General features: G+C 40.2%; 5 protein-coding genes across 17 annotated transcripts; 3 read left to right on the forward strand and 2 right to left on the reverse strand.

The window, feature by feature from the left end:
• The first annotated feature begins 25 nt into the window (after positions 1-25).
• LOC107228089 (mitochondrial import inner membrane translocase subunit Tim29) lies at positions 26-1484 on the forward strand. The gene is made up of 3 exons (XM_015669444.2): positions 26-360; positions 547-648; positions 958-1484. Exons 1-3 carry the CDS (start codon positions 219-221, stop codon positions 1365-1367), a joined length of 654 nt encoding a protein of 217 aa, XP_015524930.1. The 5' UTR covers positions 26-218; the 3' UTR covers positions 1368-1484.
• Positions 1485-1847: 363 nt separating this feature from the next.
• Positions 1848-5282, forward strand: LOC107228126 (UBX domain-containing protein 7). Of its 2 annotated transcripts, none has more exons than XM_015669498.2 (9): positions 1848-2201; positions 2642-2899; positions 3160-3434; positions 3589-3870; positions 3970-4027; positions 4106-4254; positions 4375-4423; positions 4514-4599; positions 4728-5282. In XM_015669498.2, the coding sequence occupies exons 1-9, from the start codon at positions 2162-2164 to the stop codon at positions 4884-4886; spliced, it is 1356 nt and encodes a 451-aa protein (XP_015524984.2). In that variant the 5' UTR covers positions 1848-2161; the 3' UTR covers positions 4887-5282. The 2 variants fall into 2 exon arrangements, with proteins under 2 accessions (XP_015524984.2, XP_015524985.2); XM_015669499.2 differs by having other exon boundaries at positions 3589-3864.
• A 181-nt stretch (positions 5283-5463) lies between these two features.
• LOC107228087 (histone deacetylase complex subunit SAP18) lies at positions 5464-6659 on the reverse strand. Its single transcript, XM_015669442.2, has 4 exons — positions 6500-6659; positions 6266-6372; positions 5987-6181; positions 5464-5780 (listed from the first exon to the last, which is right to left on the reverse strand). Exons 1-4 carry the CDS (start codon positions 6569-6571, stop codon positions 5687-5689), a joined length of 468 nt encoding a protein of 155 aa, XP_015524928.1. The 5' UTR covers positions 6572-6659; the 3' UTR covers positions 5464-5686.
• Positions 6660-6918: 259 nt separating this feature from the next.
• On the forward strand, positions 6919-8874 carry LOC107228090 (cytochrome c oxidase assembly factor 5). Its single transcript, XM_015669445.2, has 3 exons — positions 6919-7145; positions 7411-7512; positions 7840-8874. Exons 1-3 carry the CDS (start codon positions 7041-7043, stop codon positions 7879-7881), a joined length of 249 nt encoding a protein of 82 aa, XP_015524931.1. The 5' UTR covers positions 6919-7040; the 3' UTR covers positions 7882-8874.
• LOC107228101 lies at positions 8367-19878 on the reverse strand. 12 transcript variants are annotated; one of them, XM_046739916.1, is made up of 7 exons: positions 19429-19878; positions 17487-18018; positions 14914-15357; positions 14351-14524; positions 14008-14245; positions 13101-13394; positions 8367-12180 (listed from the first exon to the last, which is right to left on the reverse strand). In XM_046739916.1, the coding sequence occupies exons 2-7, from the start codon at positions 17532-17534 to the stop codon at positions 11966-11968; spliced, it is 1413 nt and encodes a 470-aa protein (XP_046595872.1). In that variant the 5' UTR covers positions 17535-18018; positions 19429-19878; the 3' UTR covers positions 8367-11965. The 12 variants fall into 12 exon arrangements, with proteins under 12 accessions (XP_046595872.1, XP_046595875.1, XP_046595874.1 ...); XM_046739919.1 differs by lacking the exon at positions 19429-19878 and adding an exon at positions 18776-18992; XM_046739918.1 differs by lacking the exon at positions 19429-19878 and adding an exon at positions 18714-18829.
• Positions 19879-20741: the final 863 nt, after the last annotated feature.

Below are 20741 nucleotides of genomic sequence, written 5' to 3' on the forward strand. Positions count from 1 at the left end.
TAATTCACGATAAGAAAGCTAGTAGCCGTATTTTTCCAACTTTACTCAAGCGCGATGCTTTCGCGCCTCGGCTCAATTTATTAATTAATAGGAATTTTTCAACGTCACGTGCTTTGTCATTAACTAAGAACTTATTCTTATTATGGAATTTAAATGAGAGTGACTTTTCAGTGAGCGAAATTCAATCGCCGCACGCTTCGTTGATCAGTAAACTAACTATGGCGGTTCGGATATCCCATTTATTCCGTAATAGATTTAAACAATTTTTTAAAACCTATAGTACAAATTCAGCTGAGATAAGCAAAGCTAAGGATCCTGAAGTGACGGAGCAAGTGAAGGAACGGCTACTAGATCGTTGGGGTAAGAACAGGTCATGTTAATTTTTGTTCGAGGTTAAGTTAGGTTAGGTATTTACAGGTTATATTATATTTATATAAATTTGACGAAGCAATTCACAGAATATAGGGAGATCGGGTGTTAGCTTAGAGTATGCGAACTTGTTCGATAATCATTCGATAATTGTCACCTGTTTTATTTTCATTGTAGCAAAATATTGGAAGAATCTCTTCATTGACTACAGAGATGTGGCTAAGGATGTTGCACAAGGATGTAAGGATCGGCCTATTCGTGCTTCAATCTATTTCTCTCGTAAGTGAAAAATCATATTTCTTAATTTCCCGCAGTGAAACCTGCTGGAATGAGAGACAACTTAGTTTTTTTTTCTTTATCTTTATGATCTTAGATGTATCACTATACTTCTTTGTAAAGGATTCGCAGCTCATAAAAATACATGTTTAAGCCCACTATAGCTGCTCATCATTAGTGCAGATAACACTAATTATTGCAGTGAATCAAACCAAAAATACAAAAGAAAAATATATTTATTTAGAGTCAGAGGAGCCAGTAAATGTTCTGTATTCGGTATGAAATTTTCGTGTGAATTGGTTTATGTTTCAGTTCTAGGCAGTGTATACTACTTTTCACGACACAACCCTAGTCCAGATTCGTACAGAAACATGTTGATAGAAGAATCAAACAAGATGATGATGGTTGGAGAACCAATTCGGAATCGTCAAAGTGTAAGGCATTTGAAATCGATAGAACAGTGCTTCAATGAAGGGATCATACGCAGGTTGAGCTTGGGGATTGTTTCTTTTATATGGTTGGATAACTACGATAAAGAATGTGCTCACTACAAAGCAACATGTTCGTATCTCAAACCACAGTATTTAGGATTTCATCACAGAATAGTTGACATTGGTTTCATGGATAAGTGGTGGCTACTGGAGGACAAAATGACTGATTTTGATATAAATGAAGAGGAATTTAAAAACTTCTCCACTTCGCCAGATAAAATCGGCTCATAATGAGAATATCGAATATTATTGACGGATAAAATTACAAATATTAATTATTATAATAGTATTTATACATATGTACATATAGAAGGTTTATTCATTGAATAAATGTGCCTTCACACACAAGTATGGTAAATTTTTTTAAACTTATATATGCACTATTGATACTTTGGGATCGAAAGCTGGAATTTATTAGAGAATTATATTACAAGATGATGGAAAAAGAACGTGGCGGAATACTGCGCTTGAAAAAGATTCGAATGCTTCGAATTCATTAATTTCTGATAAAGTTGTAAATAATTTACTATTATTGGCCTATTCTGTTAGATCTAATCAAAAACTCGCGTGAAGGTAGTTGAAATGAAAACGTTATTTCAAGATATTTTCAATGAATTGTCCAACTCTCGTCAAAAGTCTCATCTAATTTCATGAACGGTGTAAAAAATCCCAACAGAGTTACCTTCTTATGAGAATATTCATGGTCCATGATCGATTGTGGCAACGGTTGCGCAGCGGGAGATAGAGAGAGGAGAGGAAAGCTGAAGACAAAATAGCTAATGCCGGTTGACAGCCGCAGTGATCCGTGGCTGTTATAAAATTCGGTAAAAGTTCAAGAATTCAAAATCTGGATTCGAAATCGCATCGATCCGCGACCGTGAAACGATACCGGATTTAATATTCAAGGGAAGCGTTCTTGTACCACCGAAATTTCAAACAAACACGAAGACGATTTTGTTTTCTCATACAACAATCGGCGAATAACAGATATAGAATCCAAAACTAGAGCTTGATGTTGTAACAGGATGGATCGCGAACTGATTGAAAAATTCATCGAAGTCACAGGTTAGCCCAAAAGCGAACAGTAATAATTGAAATATCAATTTCATTATACTCAGTTCTATATTTTGCCGTTAACACAAATTCAATGCTTCAATGTGACTGTACGAACAGTTGAATCGGTAAACAAAGAATGCAGGAGTCCGTTTCTCTGTTTTACTTCACATTGAAATGTTTATTTCCAAAGAATTGTATTACAGTAATATTCTACCCATTTTACTAGCCTTACCAGCATAACACATTTACCATGGGTTTTATTTCAATTCACCCTAGCTGACCTTGATCTCATCTGACCTAATCTTGAGTTTCCCAAGTTTTCCTCACTTTGATTCATTCATCTAACCTAACTTTATCCAATACTGCCCTTTTTGTGTTAACCTAACCTAATTTGGTTTCAAATTATTTTCTTCCCTCTCTTTCATGAGAACATTTTTTCCAAATTCCAGGATCCAGCGAGGCTGTCGCCAGACAGTACCTCGTGGTGGCTGACGGCAATGTAGAGACTGCTATTAGCCTGATGTTTGAAGGTGGCGGAGCAGAGGCAGTAGCAGACGTAGACGGTCAAACTGAACCCCCAGAACCAGAGATCAGGCCGCCAATTCTACCTACTCGAGAAGTGTTGGTACCAACACAGCCCGTCTGTGCGTTCCCCAGAGCATCGAACAGTGTGTTTGATAGATTTAGGGACTTTGCGGTAGAAACACGTAAGGAACAAGAGGCTCTCGATAACCGGGACGGCTTTTTATCCTTATAAATCGGCGTCGGCTTACCTTATTTCATCGTACTTTTTAATTACCAAAAAGTTTATGCAAGATATGTTTGTAATACGCGATGCAAATATCATCTTGATGCTGAGAATCGGCGTGAAACATCAATTTTTAGAGTTTCCTTTTGAGTTACATGGATTCAAGTGAGTTTCAAGCTAATATGCGATGTTTAAATTGAATGAATTAACTGATGCCAGAACGCCAGGAGGAGGAAATGGCGCGGAGGGTAACAGGGGTGAAAAAAATGTCACCAAGGAAGTCCAAGCGCCTGGAAGACCTCTTCAGACCCCCTTACGACATCATGTTTTTGGGATCATTCATCGAGGCTAGGGAACATGCGAAGCTCATAAACCGATGGCTTCTTGTTAATGTACAAAATCCACTTGAATTCTCATGCCAAATACTTAACAGAGACCTGTGGCCCAATGAGCAGATCAGGGATATGGTCAGGGACCATTTCGTTCTGTGGCAGGTAATTATATCGATCGCATACTTATTATTAGGAAATTTAACTCATACTTGACCTTCCATCGGTAACAGAGAAAAAGAAATATTATATATATGTAGATCCAGTAACGGCCTTTAATTTTCTACTCATGTGTAACTAGCGTTTGCCATATCCTCAGGTCATATCTAACACATCTGACGGTCAACGCTTCATCGACTTCTACAATGTCACTGATTACCCTTATCTAGCTGTTCTGGACCCAAGAACAGGCGAGTGTGTCCGGACATACGACCGGTTTACGGTAGAACATCTAGTTTCAGGGCTAGGTGACATGTTGAGCAATCATCTATCCCCGGAAACTGCACCGCAGGTTCCTTCTACCGCTACAGACGACTGGCTATCATGCCCTGCAGGTTCCATGGTCCGGCGGTGCGATGTGCCTTCCGAATCTTCGGCAAGTGTTCGTATGATGAAATACTTTGGTGATCATGTTTTCTTTATGCTGCGAAAGGCAAGAAAGAAATTGATAATTTTCGTAAATTTTAATTTTTGATCTTAGGGTATGACCCCAGAAAGCAAAAAAGCCAGAGGAATTCGAGACACGGCCGTGGAATCAGGTAACAAATTAACTACACCAAGGCATCAATGAAATACTCTGTTGTCCCATCATAATAAGCCATATTGCAATCTTCCAGCTAACAATGAACGTGTCGATGCTGGGCCCAGCGCGAGTAACGTAATCCTTCCTCGTAGTGGCGTTAGTATCTTAGGAAAACGGTCGCGAACGGAGGAATTATCAAAGACGAAAAAGCACGAAATTCTACATTCTTTATTACAGAAAAAGGTACGTCTAACACTAGTTGCAAATCAGCTTACCCCCACATTCTCTCTGAACCTCTTTTTACTTTTTCCTATCTTGTCCCTTTGATTTCTTACCTCTAAAATTTGAAATATATGATTGCAGAACGGTGAACCGAGTAATTCTGAGCCCAACTCAACCGTTGTAAATTCAAGTAAGTATAAATAACTTGATTTTTCACCTCTTGCATAATTTGATCCACAAATTATTGAGTCTTCGACTATTTGTTATGATCGTTCAACAGATGACGAGCCGTCCTTGCGTTTATGTCTGCGACTGCCAAATGGGGGCAAAGAAACTATCTCTATGGGAGCTAGCGACACGATAAAAGTAAGTCTTCAAAGAGTATAACCTCGTTTTGATTTTTTATCATTAGAATACAGTGGAAAAACTCAAAATACGATCCATCGCGAAGTTCTTATATCATGACATTTCTACTGCTTTTTTTTTTTCCACAGAGCTTCCTGGGCAGAATGGAAACTATGGGTTATCCGCCTTCGGAGCACACGTACCTAGTTCCATTTCCTAGGACAAATATTGGGGCTCTTTCTCAACAAACTCGACTGTCAGAAACTATTCTGTTTCCTTCAAATACCGTTTTTATAACAAAAATATAATTTGATCCCGTAATGTGGTAATTCAAGATTTGAGGGGAAAAAAATCGCAAATGATACTCCCTTGCCAGCGGTCGTTTGTATTTATTGAAAAGAAAAAAGGAAAAAAATTCGTCTCGTATCTGTAATACTTGCGCTTTTAAATTTTTCGTTACTCTTTATTCAGTTTATACATATAACTGAAAAGTTCTAGACACTTTTAACCGTTCTTGATTAACTTTTAGCAATGTTCAATATACCAAAAGAAGAATCGCCTCGTGTAAATAATTTCATGATCAAGGCTGAACAAAGTTAACTGATTCTCAATAATTGCAGATCTACTAATTGTTTTAATCATGTCTGAAACCAATCCAAATAAAAACAACCAATCGAATTTTATTCCATTGGATCTACATTTAATTTGGCGTTAGTCCAACTTTTACTTTCAATCCTTATTCGTATGCGATTTCAATTGGTAAATTTTTATAAGTACTAAAGTGAACCATTTATATATTACTTAAGAAAATGCAAAGCCGAAAATTGGTAAAACTGAACACTTGTACTTTATCAGTAATGAGCATATAAATCGAAAACAACTGTATAATTTGCAAAAATTCGTATTTGTAATTCATTTTGTTCCCGAATTATACAAAATAACAGTGAAATGTTTCACGAACAAATACTATGTCATAGGCTCAATTAGTATGTCACGTCGTAACGTACGTAAAAAGTATAATTGACGAATATATATTATATCTAATTAAGCCTAGTGAAAATGATTCGAACACTAATTTGAAATCGTACAAAATTGAAATACAACAAAGTCAATACTGCCGTAAGCCTCCACGTCGCATCATCGGCTGTGACATTCTATTCGGAGGGGTAATAGATATGTCCAAATAATCGCCGATCGTGAACCTGAGGAAAAAAGTTGCCCAAATAAGTGACAAATAGTAATATGTTCTGGCGAGTAGTGATATTCAGTGACTCAACAAACGAAATTAAGTAAATCAAATTGTTTTTTGTAACTCTAGTGAAAGAGCCTGAAAACAATAAAGTTCGGTATATTTCAATAGTGTTAGTGAAGATTAATATTGTGAATATTAATAATGTGGACCGAGTACCTAGCCTGTGCGAGAGTTTTATTATCATCTGCTCCTCTTTGACCAGAACAAGTTACCCCAATTTCTCGCATTCGATAACTAGAATTACGAACTTCAGGAGTAACCAGAGAAAAATCGAAATAGGTTCCTTTTTTACGCGCGTCAGGATTCACCTCTTTCACGAGCGCAGTTATCTCACGTAGCGTGGCATCCATCCTGAAAACAAGACATGAACACATGCAATCACTGTTCACGTCTTGGTTCGACGTGAGGAAAGATAATTTTCTTTCAACTACATACCAAGTGTAAATTTGCAGCTCATTTGACGGCACATTTCCTCTACTGTATTCGACGATGTTGTGATGTCGTCCGATGTTACAAAATACTCTCAAAAGTAGCGGGCAGGTCTAAATAGCGGCATGAGTGTGAGAAAGTGAGGTTAAGATGCATGAGATTTTACAGATTGGTTACACATTCCAGTTATTCATCTGGGATATAGAAACACCAATGATAAGCAAAATATTACTACGATACCTTTTCTCTGTCAACCGGCTTATCAGAAATTTGTTTTTCGTCAACAATCATGGATTCCACTGCAGACGCCATTTTTAAGGTAATCAAATTTAGCCGTAAATGTATTGGGCGCTTAGAGCATACACTACTTGGTGACTTCACGCGTGAGGAAAGTCGAGCAGAGAAATGACGGAGAGAGGAGGGTTATGTAGGTTCTACTCTGGTTTCCTCGCTCTATTCCTGATTGGCCGACACGTGATTCCTCCTGGCCAATCAAATTGCAGAATGCGAGAGAGGGAGTAACACGGATATATTTTTCTCTCTCATCACTGCGGCCGCATATTTCCCGAGTTTGATGGAAACTGTAGCTTCCTCGAGTGGTATATGCTCTAAGATTGAGAGAAATATTCAACGCTAGCCTGTAGTCGGTCAAGTAGTACCCTGCAATAATTATCAGCACTAGTTTGCACTTGGCACATTTCAACTCGGCAATGAAGCGTTTACGACAGACACTACAATTATTTTGATTTTCAATTTGAACTAAACGATAACTATAGAAACAATGCAATACGAGAATGAAAATGAAACGTTGGCCGACAAGTCAAGATGCGCCGGAGCCCGAGCAGACCTGAAAATGTGCCTTCTCGAAAGCGACTGCTGTAAAATTGTACGTGAGTTGTTGGCCTGATTTCGAGGTTATCGTTATGTGTTCATCCCAATTTTCTCTGAAATCGGTGTAACATTCGTCAGTGATATATGATGAAATTTTTTGGACCATTACAATTTTCTTTTCATTACTTACTTATATATTTATTTGTTTATTTGGTTATTGATTTTCGAACAAATGATTCTTTTATACTTCCGAGGTCTCTTTGAATTTCAGATGATACCTCTGTGTAGTTTGATTAATTGCGCAAGTTTCATTTGTTCAGCATAAACGCACCCCCAGGGAATGCCTAAGAACAACTGATGGAACTGTCCCTGACAAATGTCAGGCACTGAGAGTAACTTTCTTCGAATGTAAACGCTCGCTTGTGAGTAGTTTCTAATTCTTAACGATACAATCTCACTTAAAGGGAAGCCCCCATTCGTGTTTATTCCATGTTTTTTTTACGAGGGTGGTGACTAGGGATAATTTCAAAGCTTGTGAATCCACTTTTATTTTTTTTAAATTCTAATTTAACATTTTTCATCAACTGGACGTATTATTGCAAGAAATAAAAATTCATGTGATATATTCAGGGTGGTGAGATCCCTTTTTGAAAAACATATAGCGTCGCTATGTCTGTACTATTTTTGCTAGATACCTTCATCCTTTTCCTTCTAAAAAATTAATGTACGCGAAATACCTTTGTATGCAGCTAGACGGTAGACGTCGATTCCGCGGACCAAAGGGATACTAGCATCTTCAACAGCAGGCAATTCTTGTGATTATTTAAATTTTTTCCGATTACAGCAAAGCCTGTATTTTTCCAAATATGTATTCTGTCGACTTTGAAATATTAATCCTCTGTTTATGACAACTCTAGAAACTTCTACAATATATCATTGCTGTGAAACTAGTGTATTAATTCATTTTTGTGACACATAAAAAAGTACGAGTTTCACTGTGTCCTATATCAGCTTTGAATTGCTGTTACGCGAACAATAGATAGAAGTATTATACCATGTAAGTACGCATACATAGAGTATATATATCTGCACATTTACTAATGTCATGTACCAAATTATATAAGTATTTATTATTATCTATTATCCAAATGTACGATAATCAATGATGGTATTGATTATGTTCAATGAAAATTGTACATAAAGTTGAGATCATCTACACAACAATGTCATAACGCAATAAACGTATGATTAATCAAAACTGAAATCAAGTCGAGGAAAATATGTAGCCAAACTTTATTATTATTATTATTGTTGTTATTATACAATTACGTATTACTATTGTTAATATTACTATCGCAGTACATGCATCAATTGAAAATATATCGATATAATATGTATTAGATTTGTGTTACCGCTCAGCGGAGAAATACTGACGTTATAATTTTCATTTTGGGCTTCCGGTTTTTCCGATATTGTTCTACTTCAAATTCAAATCCGATTCAAGTTTATGTATCTTTCATGTCGTATACTACATCTCCATTGTAGCATATAGTATAATCAGTAATATATACTTCTAAATAGGTAGGTAATACATTTTTCGTATGTTTATCGTAGAACGTGAGACAAAAACGCTAACGTATTACTATTATTATTGTTTTTCAATTTTATCCCAACGATTTATGTTACGTTCTCTGATCACTTCGTTGTGGGCATATAAGACGAATGCAGAAAAATATTGTCGAATTTATAAAGCTTCGAAAATGAGTTGGTCAAGGATTCGGGAACGACTAAAAAACAAGTACTTCGTTTACTTGGATTTCTTGGTGAGCATGGCGCGATATTTTCGTACGTAATAAGTAAGATATTACAGGTAGAGAAGAATGTGATAACAGAAAAAATGTAATCATTAGACCTGGGGTAAGCGTAACGGAAACACCGTTATTATTCGATCATAATCCGTAGGTATAAGATTAATATTATCATGATTAAAACTGTTCGCCGATTCGCCAATTGAGCGACGGTATTCTTTATTTTATTTGTATTTCGATTTGTTGAGCGTTGATTAGATGAACAGGTATTATGTGTATGTTGCATCACAAAACATTTCGATTTCTCTTATTAGCTTCTTATTACAACGTGTTGTACCTGTACAACGATTGAAATTAGCCTTCGATAAAAATATATGAAAAATTGCACATACGATATTATATATTCATACCTATGCATATATTCGTTTTATAAACGAGTCGAAAAAGGTCTGTTGGTTCGCTTATGATGTATTTATTATATCTTCCTTAATCGCGATATTATCTTTATACACTTGTATGCATTATACATGTTACGTATATCGTAAACGTAAGTTTTTTTTTTCCCAGGGCAATAAAATTAAATTTGAGTATAAAAAACCGACGTCATTATCATTGTGCGTAGTACAAGAATTTGGTTACGTATGACGAAGAATTTGCCTTTCCCAGCATGCACAAACGGGGAAAAAATATAAATAAATAACGAACTTGCAGGAACACCGATCAGATATGTATTAATATTTTGTTGCTGTTATTTTTTCAACCTACAACCATTCAGCAATCTCTGGTATCGCTTCACCACTTCGATTAAACGGTTATTTGCTTAGCTACGTATTATTAAGCTTAGATTTTCTAGTTTGATTCAAAATTTATACCTGCTAAATTCGAATAGGTTTGATCGAGTTTTATGGAAATATATCACAAGGCTACTGATCAACTAGGATCTGGTATCTTACAGATTTAAACACAATCTAGTACAATCGTGATTGAAACTGAAACGTACGTTTTTTCCTAGTCCTCCTAATTTCCCTATGAAATTGCGAGTATTGAAGCTAATCAGTATAATTGCTGATCATTATTAATTTTCTATCGTGTAATTTCATCATGATATAATATGTAATAAGAATACGAGTGATCGTTAAAATTTTGTCATTAAAGCCTATATGTCTGCAATGTATACTATCGTCGATATGTATGTACATACATGTATGTAGTAACACATCCGACGACTATGTAACGAAGTATTATTTCGATAGAGAGACCGTCTCGGGTAAAGTTGAACGTAATTTTATCTAAGTATATTACTATAATTATTATAATGGGATAATAGTTATTGTCCCGTATCGAGGCTTGCGGTTTTTAGAAGGCGAGTCATGCATTGATATAATAATTTTTCGTTAGATAGATTATTCAAACTGCAAAGGCATCCAAAATACTTCTAAAGCTATCGTACGAATCAAATTCGCAATAACGAAAAAAACAACAAACGTAATACGCTCTTTAAATATCACAGCCTTATTAATCGTAAGATATGTCTTTACTCTACGTATAGTAGCGCATATTTATATTATTGTATGTATTTACCATTATTTAACGATATAGATTTCAGGACGCCCTGCGTTTTGAAGATCATTATTATCATCGTATAAATTTAATTATCTACTGATGATGGTTAGCAATTGCTAAATAATCTAAATATGAGCATTCCGACTGGCGTAAGGAGTGAAAACTAACTGCTGTAAAGTTTAAGTCTACATAAATTCGTCTATTCTTTGTCTAATCAATGATTAGGGCGTAAATTCTATACTCACAAGGACGAGTCTTTCCTACGTCAATTCTCTCTAAGCAATATCGTCTGTGTCTTGCTCAAATTTGTTCTTTATGTGTTTTATAATATATTACATACTTTGTAGATAGTCTATGCATGCGTGCGAATTGTAAGTACTCGTTTATGCACTAAGAAAAAATGTTTAAAAAATTGTCTTCCTCTACAATATATGACAGACCGCATCGCGTATAGAAAAAGCATATTGTATAGCCTATTAGATATGATTAATAATTGGTCATAAAGATCGTCAATAATGGAAAAATTCCTGCACTCGGTATTGACGTGCCCTTACCGTTCCAGAAGGGGCGCTGTTTTATTGCTTTTTCATGTCAGTTGTTATAATTACGGAAACTGGCACACTAATAGGATTTTCGGGCTATTAGAATATTTTTTTCGTCCGTTAATAACACTGAACGCTCATATTTAATATTACGTATTCATATAATCGTATTTCTGTGTGTCGCTCATTTCGTACGGCGATAAATTTGCTAGATTTTGCCAGATTGTATGCATTGTTCACACATCTAATAACTAATACACAGTAAGAACAAAAAATGACCGTTTGTAACAGAAATCTTTATCATCGTACTTCAACAATTGACCAGTTACGTTTTTACGATGAAATTTCCTGTTGGTCGAAATCTATCGAGGCTGCAAGGTTTCACAAAGGTTACGCTTGATTTCTCGAGTTGTCCGTTCTCTGAAATTCTTCACATCTTTTCAACTTGAAAATCCGAAAGATTCCAGAAACCTTACATAATCCTCTTCATCTCTTTACGATATGTTACGAATGTCGTTTAAATACTATAAACTTCTTGAGATGTCAATCAATTTTCGTAGCCACCGATTTCTAACATCGATAAACGCTTGAGATTGATGAAATGATCTGTCTAATCGTCCTCACAAGTGCACCTGTATAGACCAACCCTTTACTAGTCAATGAATCAAAGTTGCCAAACCACGAAAATTGAAATAGATCAAACAGTTAGGCTCAACTGTTCTTTTAATTAATCGTGTTTTCCATCAAATCAATCACGTTGACTAGTTAATTTCCTAAAAAGAAACTCTATAAAATCGGTAATTGACAGATATTGATCTCACAGCCTTAGTGCTTCTACATACCGCGTTAATTGATTAGTTGACATCGATAAAAACTTGCAGGTTAAAAACGACGAGTATACATGCGAGGTGCAACTACTCGTCGCCTTCAAATTGGCGTAAAAAAATTTTCTCAAAACAGAGTCAGAAGCACACCGATGGCCTGTAGAGTCCCGTGTATCCACAGAGACGGGCGCGGAGTGCAGGCAGCAAAATTGCAGCAGCAGAAAGGTTGTCTTGTAGCTGTGCGCATTCACATATCAAAAGATACATCTTGTCACCGGGTGACATCGATTTGTGGAGCGTGATGCGCCGTAGTCCGACAGATTTTGGCAGATATCTGTATATCATTCGTGCTCCTGCGGTAAAATTCGGTAGAACATCAATTTTGTAGTAGTGATTATTTCGTAGTAGTGATATAACAGTGTAGCCACTAAATCTTCATCACAAAATTCCCTGTCTTTTTCACACTGTCCCGCCTAACCGATGCGTGCAATCGTTTGGAAGTTAATATTTAGGAATATTTAAAGATTAAAGAGAAACTTCCGCTGGTGGTAAAAAGGATTTGTATTCGATCTAATTTATATGAAACTTAAAAAAATTGTGGGATGCATTTGTATGAAAAAAATACAGTAAATGATTGCCTGACTTTCCGCAAATAGCCCTGACATTTCACTGACTATTCCAGAATTTCAGAATTCCATGAAATTTCCAGGTTCTCCAGGGTTCCCTGACCCGTGACCACCGAGTATAATAGTATATTGTGATACAAGTGCGAGAAAGCGACCATTATGAGCATGCTGTGAAGTTGGCCGCACGAGTAATACAGCTGCTGCACATGGTACAGTGATATTCGTGTATTCCTGCACACTTCACGTCACACGGCATACATATGGTGGCTTTCATGCCGAAGTGTCACATAACTGTTTATGCAACAAATGCATGGGAAGTACTGCTTCTTCGGGCTGCTGCAGCGAGTTAGAGAAGTGGAAAGCGCTGGTGCGAGAAGTGAACGAGAAGAAAGCACTAGTGCGAGAATTACAGTTAAGCCATTTTGCACATGCGCAGTATCTGTATTCTATCCCTGCATGTAAAGCGCTACTTACACCACTCTCTGCAAGCACGATAAGTAGCACTTCTCATGCATGCATTGCATAAAGTCATCTAACACAGTCACGCAGAAGGACTGTAAATCTCTAACGAAATCTCATCAGGACTAAGTAATTCGGTATTCTTGACATAATAGATCGTGCTGCTTGTTATTGTCAACTATTCTTACCCGTCCAATAAAGCCAATTGCGTTCGAACTTGAGGCCGTCGTCGCCTTCGAAAACCTTGAAGACAGAAATGATGTAGCCAGTCGTAGCGAGCGGCGGTCGGCCTCCAGGTGGCTCAAGCGGAGGCCGAGCTATCGTGGCGACTTCGTTGAACACATCCAAGGTGTGACTGGCTGCGTATTTGATCTCCCTGGGGTCGAATTTCTGGAGAGCACGGCACTGAGCCTCGTGATGAAATTCACCCGGATTTCTCGTAAGTTTGTTTATGAAGTAGTACGAGATGAAGGGAAACTCGGCTGGAATTATGAATATCACGATTCAACGAGAGCCTTGTGAACATTTTTAATATCAAGATGTGTAATGTGTTATTTCGGTATCAGGGTACCAAGAAAAGTAGAATTATACAAACGGAGTCGATGGATCTGACTGACTGTGTTATGTCTATTCCTGAGCGCTAGGATTGAAAGACTCAGCACAGCCTCGCGTCAAATATGTAGGTACAATAACATGATGTCAAGTAAAAAATCGGTAACAAATTCAAGCACGTTTCCAGGACATTTCTACGATATTTTCAGATTATTCAAGAACATTAAAAATAAAATATTTCCAGGACACAAGAAAAATTTAGTTGATAGTTTCCAGGACTTTTGCAGGACAAGCAAAATTCAAGGACATTTCCAGTACCACTGGACACGATGAATAGTTAAAATTCTGCAACGTTTCAAACGTGAGAGATCTTGCAGAATTAAGTGCCAACATCATCAAAGAATTACTTTTGGCACCGTTTGAGTCAAGGGCAAACCAAGTCCCATTGAATGAAATACTCTACGCCGTGTTTTGGTAACTGTGAATATGGTGTCTGAGGACCACGGCCAGCGTTTTTGTATATCTAACAATCTCTGAACGTACCGTTTCTCTCCATATTAACAAGAAGTATACTCTGGGCTGCCGTTGGCGCGAGTTCAGCTAGAAGTTCTGCAGCAGTGTCCCGCTGCAGGACGAGAGGGCAGGCGAGGGGGGATTCCATTAAAGGATCAAGGGGCTCGAGGGGCGTCATGAGGTGAGCGAGGATGCACTGTTTCGGATCTTCAACTTCGAGGACGGACAACGGGCTGCCGGTCTTCTTCCGGTCGACAATCGGCGCTAGCTTGAAAGGCAGATTTTTTATAATTCAACCGTGAGTCAGAGGAACAGGATTCGTGTCTTTCGAAGCATGATCAGCATGTCTTGGTGAACAGTAATCGCGACTCACCGGTACACCAGCAGGAAGAAAATGGTCCAGAGACGCTAAAGGAATGATGAAACAGTCCCTGTCCAAGGTCGCAAGGGTCCTTGGTTCCCCTGCGGTTAGCTGACTGTTTGCGGACACCACAAGCGGCGTGTAAGTTCCGGTAGCACCTGCGGTGTTTCCAGCGCTAAACGATACCTGAATGAACGACAATGAGAATATAGTACCTCATCAGCTGTATCCGACGTCCGAAAACGACAAATAATTGCTGTGACGCGATCAGTGACCGCGGTTGCATTATACACAAGTCCGAAAATAGCTCGTGCTCCCAAGCGATTTCCCTGCGTTTCTTGCGTTCGTGGTGCCTGCTGGATTTCAGGCCCGGGTCATCATCTACAGGGGAGTAAGAACTGGGTGCTCATTGAGAATAACATTTTATTACATCTTTCAATCGTCACTCTATTGTCAAGTGTATTCGTTAAGTATACACAGGCGTGTCGAGGCTTGTGCTTCAGCGGTGAAAGGTGGTGTCTTCGTCTATAAAAAAAAAAAAAAATGCCAAAAAAAAAAAAGATTGCACATCTAACCTGCCTGGAGGCCGCGGGCGTATGTGGCTCCGAAGGATCTCGCTGCTGGTTGCCGTTCTGTTTTCGTTTCGCATTCCCAGCTCCTCCTCCACCGCCACCAACACCTCCAACGCCTCCACCTCCGACTCCACCGGCACCCCATTTAATAATGGGTCCGGAATTCCGCCGATTCGACGAGCCTATCTGAATACCGGAATCTTCTGTAGCGCTGCTGACGGCTGGTGGCGATAGAAACAAATGGGTCCTGTACGAGTGCGCGGGGTGTTCGTCCATCGGATAATATCCAAACTCTCGACTTCTTCGCACCGCATCGCGACCGACGCCGGTCCGACCTCGGATCCCTGGGGGTCGATAACCGGTGGTTCCTCCGCATCCGGCAACCACCCCGCCGACACCACTGTTCCCACGTTCACCAGCACCGGCTCCCTTGTCCACCGCAAAGTTCTTCCGGAACATAAGATTCATGATTGAATGTAGAGAGTAGTGCAGCGTGCACGGCGGAGACGGACTGTGGACGGACTGTGTAGCAGAGAGTTCTGAGGTGATGCTGGAGGAATGCAGTTGGCCGTGTTTTTCTACCTCATTCGTCGGCAAACAGCCACAGGAGAGAAGTGATATATCACGGCCAGGTGGGTCAGACACAAGTCACAACACGCCACAATTATGTAGTGTAATATACGTAGTACTGTAGCTAGCTGGTTACTGACTAGCTCTATGATGCCACTGCACGTGCACAACGGCCACAACCCTCCTATATGCACAGAATTAGTAAGTCAGAAGTTATCTGCGGATCCGGGTCGCTAAACAACAGTTAATGAATCAGAAGGGGCAATGGTGATCACTCGAGACAGACACTGACCTACCAAGGTGGAGGAGATCGGACTACCAGAAATTAGCTATCCTCTAGGAATTGACGAACTCATTTAGTTCACCCGATCAGTCAGCTCGTTAAGAAATTGAAATTATACTGGCAAGCGGTACTTCTCAACGTACAAACAGTGAGTTGAATTAACTTAAATTCTATCTTGCACGTTACGGTTACATAAAGCCAACCGGCTTCGAGATTCTGCTTTTGGTCAAAACTTCAGATAAGGTAAACAGAAATATAATAATATTACGAGAAGCGTATTGTATACCTGGAAATATTCAAATTTTATAGAGAAAATTATTCAAATGCCTATGGAACCAGGACAGGCGTCTGAAAATCACTGACAATATTCAAAATACTGAGGAACATCTTGCCAGAAGTGTTATTTTTTTGCATCACCTAGTGCGTCAGCGTCAGCACGATAGAACGATCAGTGGATCGGGAAAAACAAAGGGTTTGGTGTGATACATATATACATACATATAAACATACATATAGTTACACACGCAAGTATCTGTTGTCCGATAAAAGCGATGAGAATGGTTAGATTAAAACGTCAGGCTCGCAAGTTTGCTCACGCCAAAGCGAATCCGTTTGTACAACGTGTGATAGGTATATTATATACCTATGTGTAGCTGTATATTGTCATCGTGTATCTGATGGGGGTGCCAGGGTCCCGTGAAGGTTCGATCGACAAGGATGATGACGATGACAAGTCCGTTTGTAGATCTAGTGCAGGCCTTTCTATGTTGACCCATCAATGTTTCTTACATCATAAATGTCACTCACTTACCTGCCCTTGCGTGTCCCTCGATCGCGTTATTTATTCTCCATTAAACGGCAACAGGATATATGCAGGGCCCCACGATGTGAACACACACACATAAACACTCATGTGTATTTATAGGTTTTCTTTACGATTGTGTAACGCCACTATTTGCTGTGCAGTGAATGCGAAGAATTCAGTTCGCAATCGCGAATTTAACCGCGGAACGAAGCTGAAGACAGTTAACTCATTCGCGGGTGAATGTTGCAAGAAAAACTAAATAAACCCACAAAGCTGCGCGGGTATTTCAAGCTGACGCTAGACCAAGTTCTAATAATACTTTACTAGTCGCGTATAATAATATAAATGTAGGTAGTGAAATATGGGGGGTATCGATCAAATCCACTCAAACTGTAATCGTTTGAAAGTTATTAACTTTACCCTGGCTCGTATTTTATTCCCTACAGTCTGCTCCAGAAGATAATAAGACAAAGTCACGGTTCATCCCCCCCAGCATCGCATTAAAAAAAAAAAAAAACTCCGAGGAGGCTGGGCTGAAAAATATGCGAGTATCACACATACGTCGCGATTCCGTATCCACTGCATTCCGATTTTCTTTTTCGTTCTTTTCTTATAATCCATCACGCAATGGATATACCTTGAATAAGGATACGGCTAGTCCGTTTACCGTGTACAGAATTTGGAATAACTAGTCGTATCTAGAAGGCTTAAATGAAAAGATATCTAATTTCTATTCATCTAGTTGTTGCAGGAAATCATGCCACTCGTTGATAAGTCTAGCCTATATGAGTTCAAGTGATTCTTAATGGCACATATTATGTATGTGTACAACAGAGATGAGAGGTATAAGGTATAACTACTCCGGATCGTTCGAAGAGGGTCGAGGGTTGCGGTTCACTACAAAGTCGTTGATCTTACCGACGAGGTTGGCCCGGCAACAAGTGCCGTGTCGCGTTTCGACGCCATCCCTTTCGTTCTACTTCAGCCACTTCGCTCAAATCCCAAATGGTGCATTCTGCACTATTCCTCGTGGCGATGACCAGGAACCTCTTCGCATTTCAATTCGCTGATCTCTTCGTCGACATTGCGAGGGTTATTCCTAATTGCTTCACGATTAACCGCTCGATGAGATCTGAGATACGGTTGAGCACTGGGGTCGCTGAAGGGTGAGGTGAATAGTATCGAAGGCAAGTTCAATCGGCAACAGTTTCGTGTTGGGCGGTTGTTCGTAGCTGGGTAAATGGGCAGCGTTCGTCCTCCATGAATTATTGTACATTCCTGTATTGATCGATGATTCAACGCGGTTTTACGTGTGGTCGTTTTGTCTCGCAACAGTCCAAGTACTGGTGTTAGTAGCTGGTAGCATCAGCATCGGAATCGGCAACGGTAGCAAAAGCAGCAGTAGCAACGAGGCGAGGCGAATAGGCGTTTTGCATAATTCGGCGGTACACTGCAGTGGAACAAGAGAGGCGGTGGATGTAAATAGACAATACTTATTCAAGGAGGAATGCCAGAGTGATTTACTATTATTTTGTGCTACCCAGCGAACTAGCAAGATATTGTAATAATTGATATACGTACTATAGAACGATATTTTTTGCATGTGAAACGTTTTCTACGATTGATAGTCTTAGTTGCCTCTGAATATGGCGTATATTTCTATTTGTATCGAAAGACACGGAATGTAACCGGATGAAATGTTATCATACATAATAACCGAGTTTTAATTTGTGGAATATTGAACAAATAACTGTAGGAAAATCTACTTTCCGAATTAATAGCAGCAAAGAATACTATAATTTTGGTTCCGTTCACTTTACCCACTGAAACCGCTCTCGAAGCTGACTGAGACTATTACACTACCATATAATGTGTACGTTTCCAGTAGAAAATTGTCAATAAGTCAGTAAGGAAGAAAACTTAAATATCAGTACATTACAAAAATAGTCGAAAATAGTGTTTGACTCTGGCTTACCCCCTTGAAGGGTGAGTGAGATATACTGTACACAGGGGAGCGTTAATTGTGGTAAAAAGGAGTAGTATGATAAGCGCGTGGGGTAGCACGTGGCAGCAGAGACGTCTCGAGGGCGCTGGAACCGAATGACGATGAGAGGATGTTTTTAGAGTTATGTACACGCGACGCACCGTCGGCCCCGACGAGTACAATGATGGATGTAATAATAACTGTGTATAGACGGAAAGGCGACCTTGCTGCTCCGCACCACCGCGCTCAACCGCCGCGAAGGCCGAGAGGGCCAAACGCTTTGGCGCGAGTGCTGCAGATACGGGCAAACGGAAGCGCGTCGATGAGGAAGGCGACGAGAGAGGTGGCGAACAGCGTTAAGTTAGATCAATGACAAAGATAGACGGAGAGGGGTGCGCTGCGCCCGCTGCACCCTGTTCCACGGATGCGGAGCGGGTGCGTGCGCACTGACAACCACCTATACATGCGGTACACCGGTTACACACATACGTAGGTACGTATCCGGAGTAGGTATTTGCTTGTGCTGACTGTATGCTGCGGGCAGTTTTGGCGCAGAGCGTCGACGTTAGCCCTGCGGAAGTGCGGCGTATAGAGGCCGGGCCAAGGTCAGACGCGTTTCTGACCGATATCGGAGCTGTAGACTGGGTGTGGAGGAGCACCGTGGGTCAAAGGGAAGGTCCGAGGCCGAGGTGGTGCAATATTACCAAGGTGGAGTATTCTACCGGGGTCAGGCATAGTCTACTGACGGAATGCTTCAAGGACGACCCTCGAGACGGCGATATAACGGCCACGGATGTATCGCTGCGTGCGAACGGTGATCGGCTGCGCAGTTCTTAAATCGACACAAAATATAATCGTGAAAATCGTGTTTATTACGTGGGAAAATATTGGACCAATTTTGAGGCTCTGTAATTCTGTATCCTCCGAATTAACGGATCGCAGGGTTCCCAGTTCCTGCTCCGCGCGTTCCGGCCGCAGAGACCCGATGCTCACTAGTTCAAAACTAGTTCCGAACCACGTTCGGCGTTTGTCATTGGTTCGTTCGGTCCGGTCGTAACCACGATTGGCTGGACAATTCTTCTCGTGCACTTGTTAATCATAGTGGAACACGGACCGACGTTTGAGGGAATCCCCGAACCCGGAACCGCAACGCGATGACGATGCCGGTGCCGATCTTGTCTCTTCGCGCGACTCGCTGACAGAGCCGATTGACAAAGCGTAGAGAGAGAGTCTTAACTGGCCGCGGGACGCTACCTTACTAGTATGAATTGGGGCCAATATTATTGGCTGGCTGGCCGTCGGCCCGCAGCTTGTCTACCGCCTGCCTCGTGCTCGTCCACAGCCCCCTGCGACGTACTGCGGCGTATCGCGACGTATCGCTAACCCCTACTGAAAATACGTTCATGTGTTGAATGATAAAGTATTTTGAAAGAATTCCGGATACAATTTATTACACGATCGTATACCTTGTAACTTGTTATCATGTGATTTCTTATATATTTCATAGAATTTACAAGATAAATTATGTAATAAATGACACGCTGAATACTTTAAAAACATTTTACGATTTGACACAGGAACATGGCGCGAAATGATACCGGGCGTTACGCCGCCAATTACTCAGGGGTGGCAGGAGGGATGATCGCCAGACATGGAGAGATAGATAGATAGATAGATAGATATACGTGTTTGTGTCTACAACAATATTAGACAATTTAACGAGAGAGCGAAAGAGAGAGAGAGAGAGAGAGAGAGAGAGACAGAGATACGGCGAGCATTGTGTTGAAACGCGCGACGCAGCAAGAACGAAGGTCGGGAACAACGCTGGGTAACGGACGTACAGCCGTGAAAAAGTCGAGGGTGCGGCGGGAGACGATCCGGCATTGGCATGCCGCCCACATTTATCGAAATGGTTAACGCGTCTGGAATTGGCCCCGTTTCAAGTGGCCCTGGTCCAAAAATCTTTGAATATCGCCGTCTAGACCCTGCATTTACCCGCCGCAAGTCACGAGGAGGTGACGTGCGTGACAACTACGAATCACTCGACTTTACGTCACCGTGTGCGCGTCTCGGTCGGAATTCGTCGACGCTGTAGCTGCTGCGTCTATTCTGAGACTTTTGACGCTTTAATTAAGTGCACTTTTAATCACATTTGATCTGTAGCCACGAATTGATAGGAAACTTTTTTG

The sequence above is a fragment of the Neodiprion lecontei genome, chromosome 5, assembly GCF_021901455.1.
Source record: "Neodiprion lecontei isolate iyNeoLeco1 chromosome 5, iyNeoLeco1.1, whole genome shotgun sequence".
Lineage (NCBI taxonomy): Eukaryota > Metazoa > Arthropoda > Insecta > Hymenoptera > Diprionidae > Neodiprion > Neodiprion lecontei.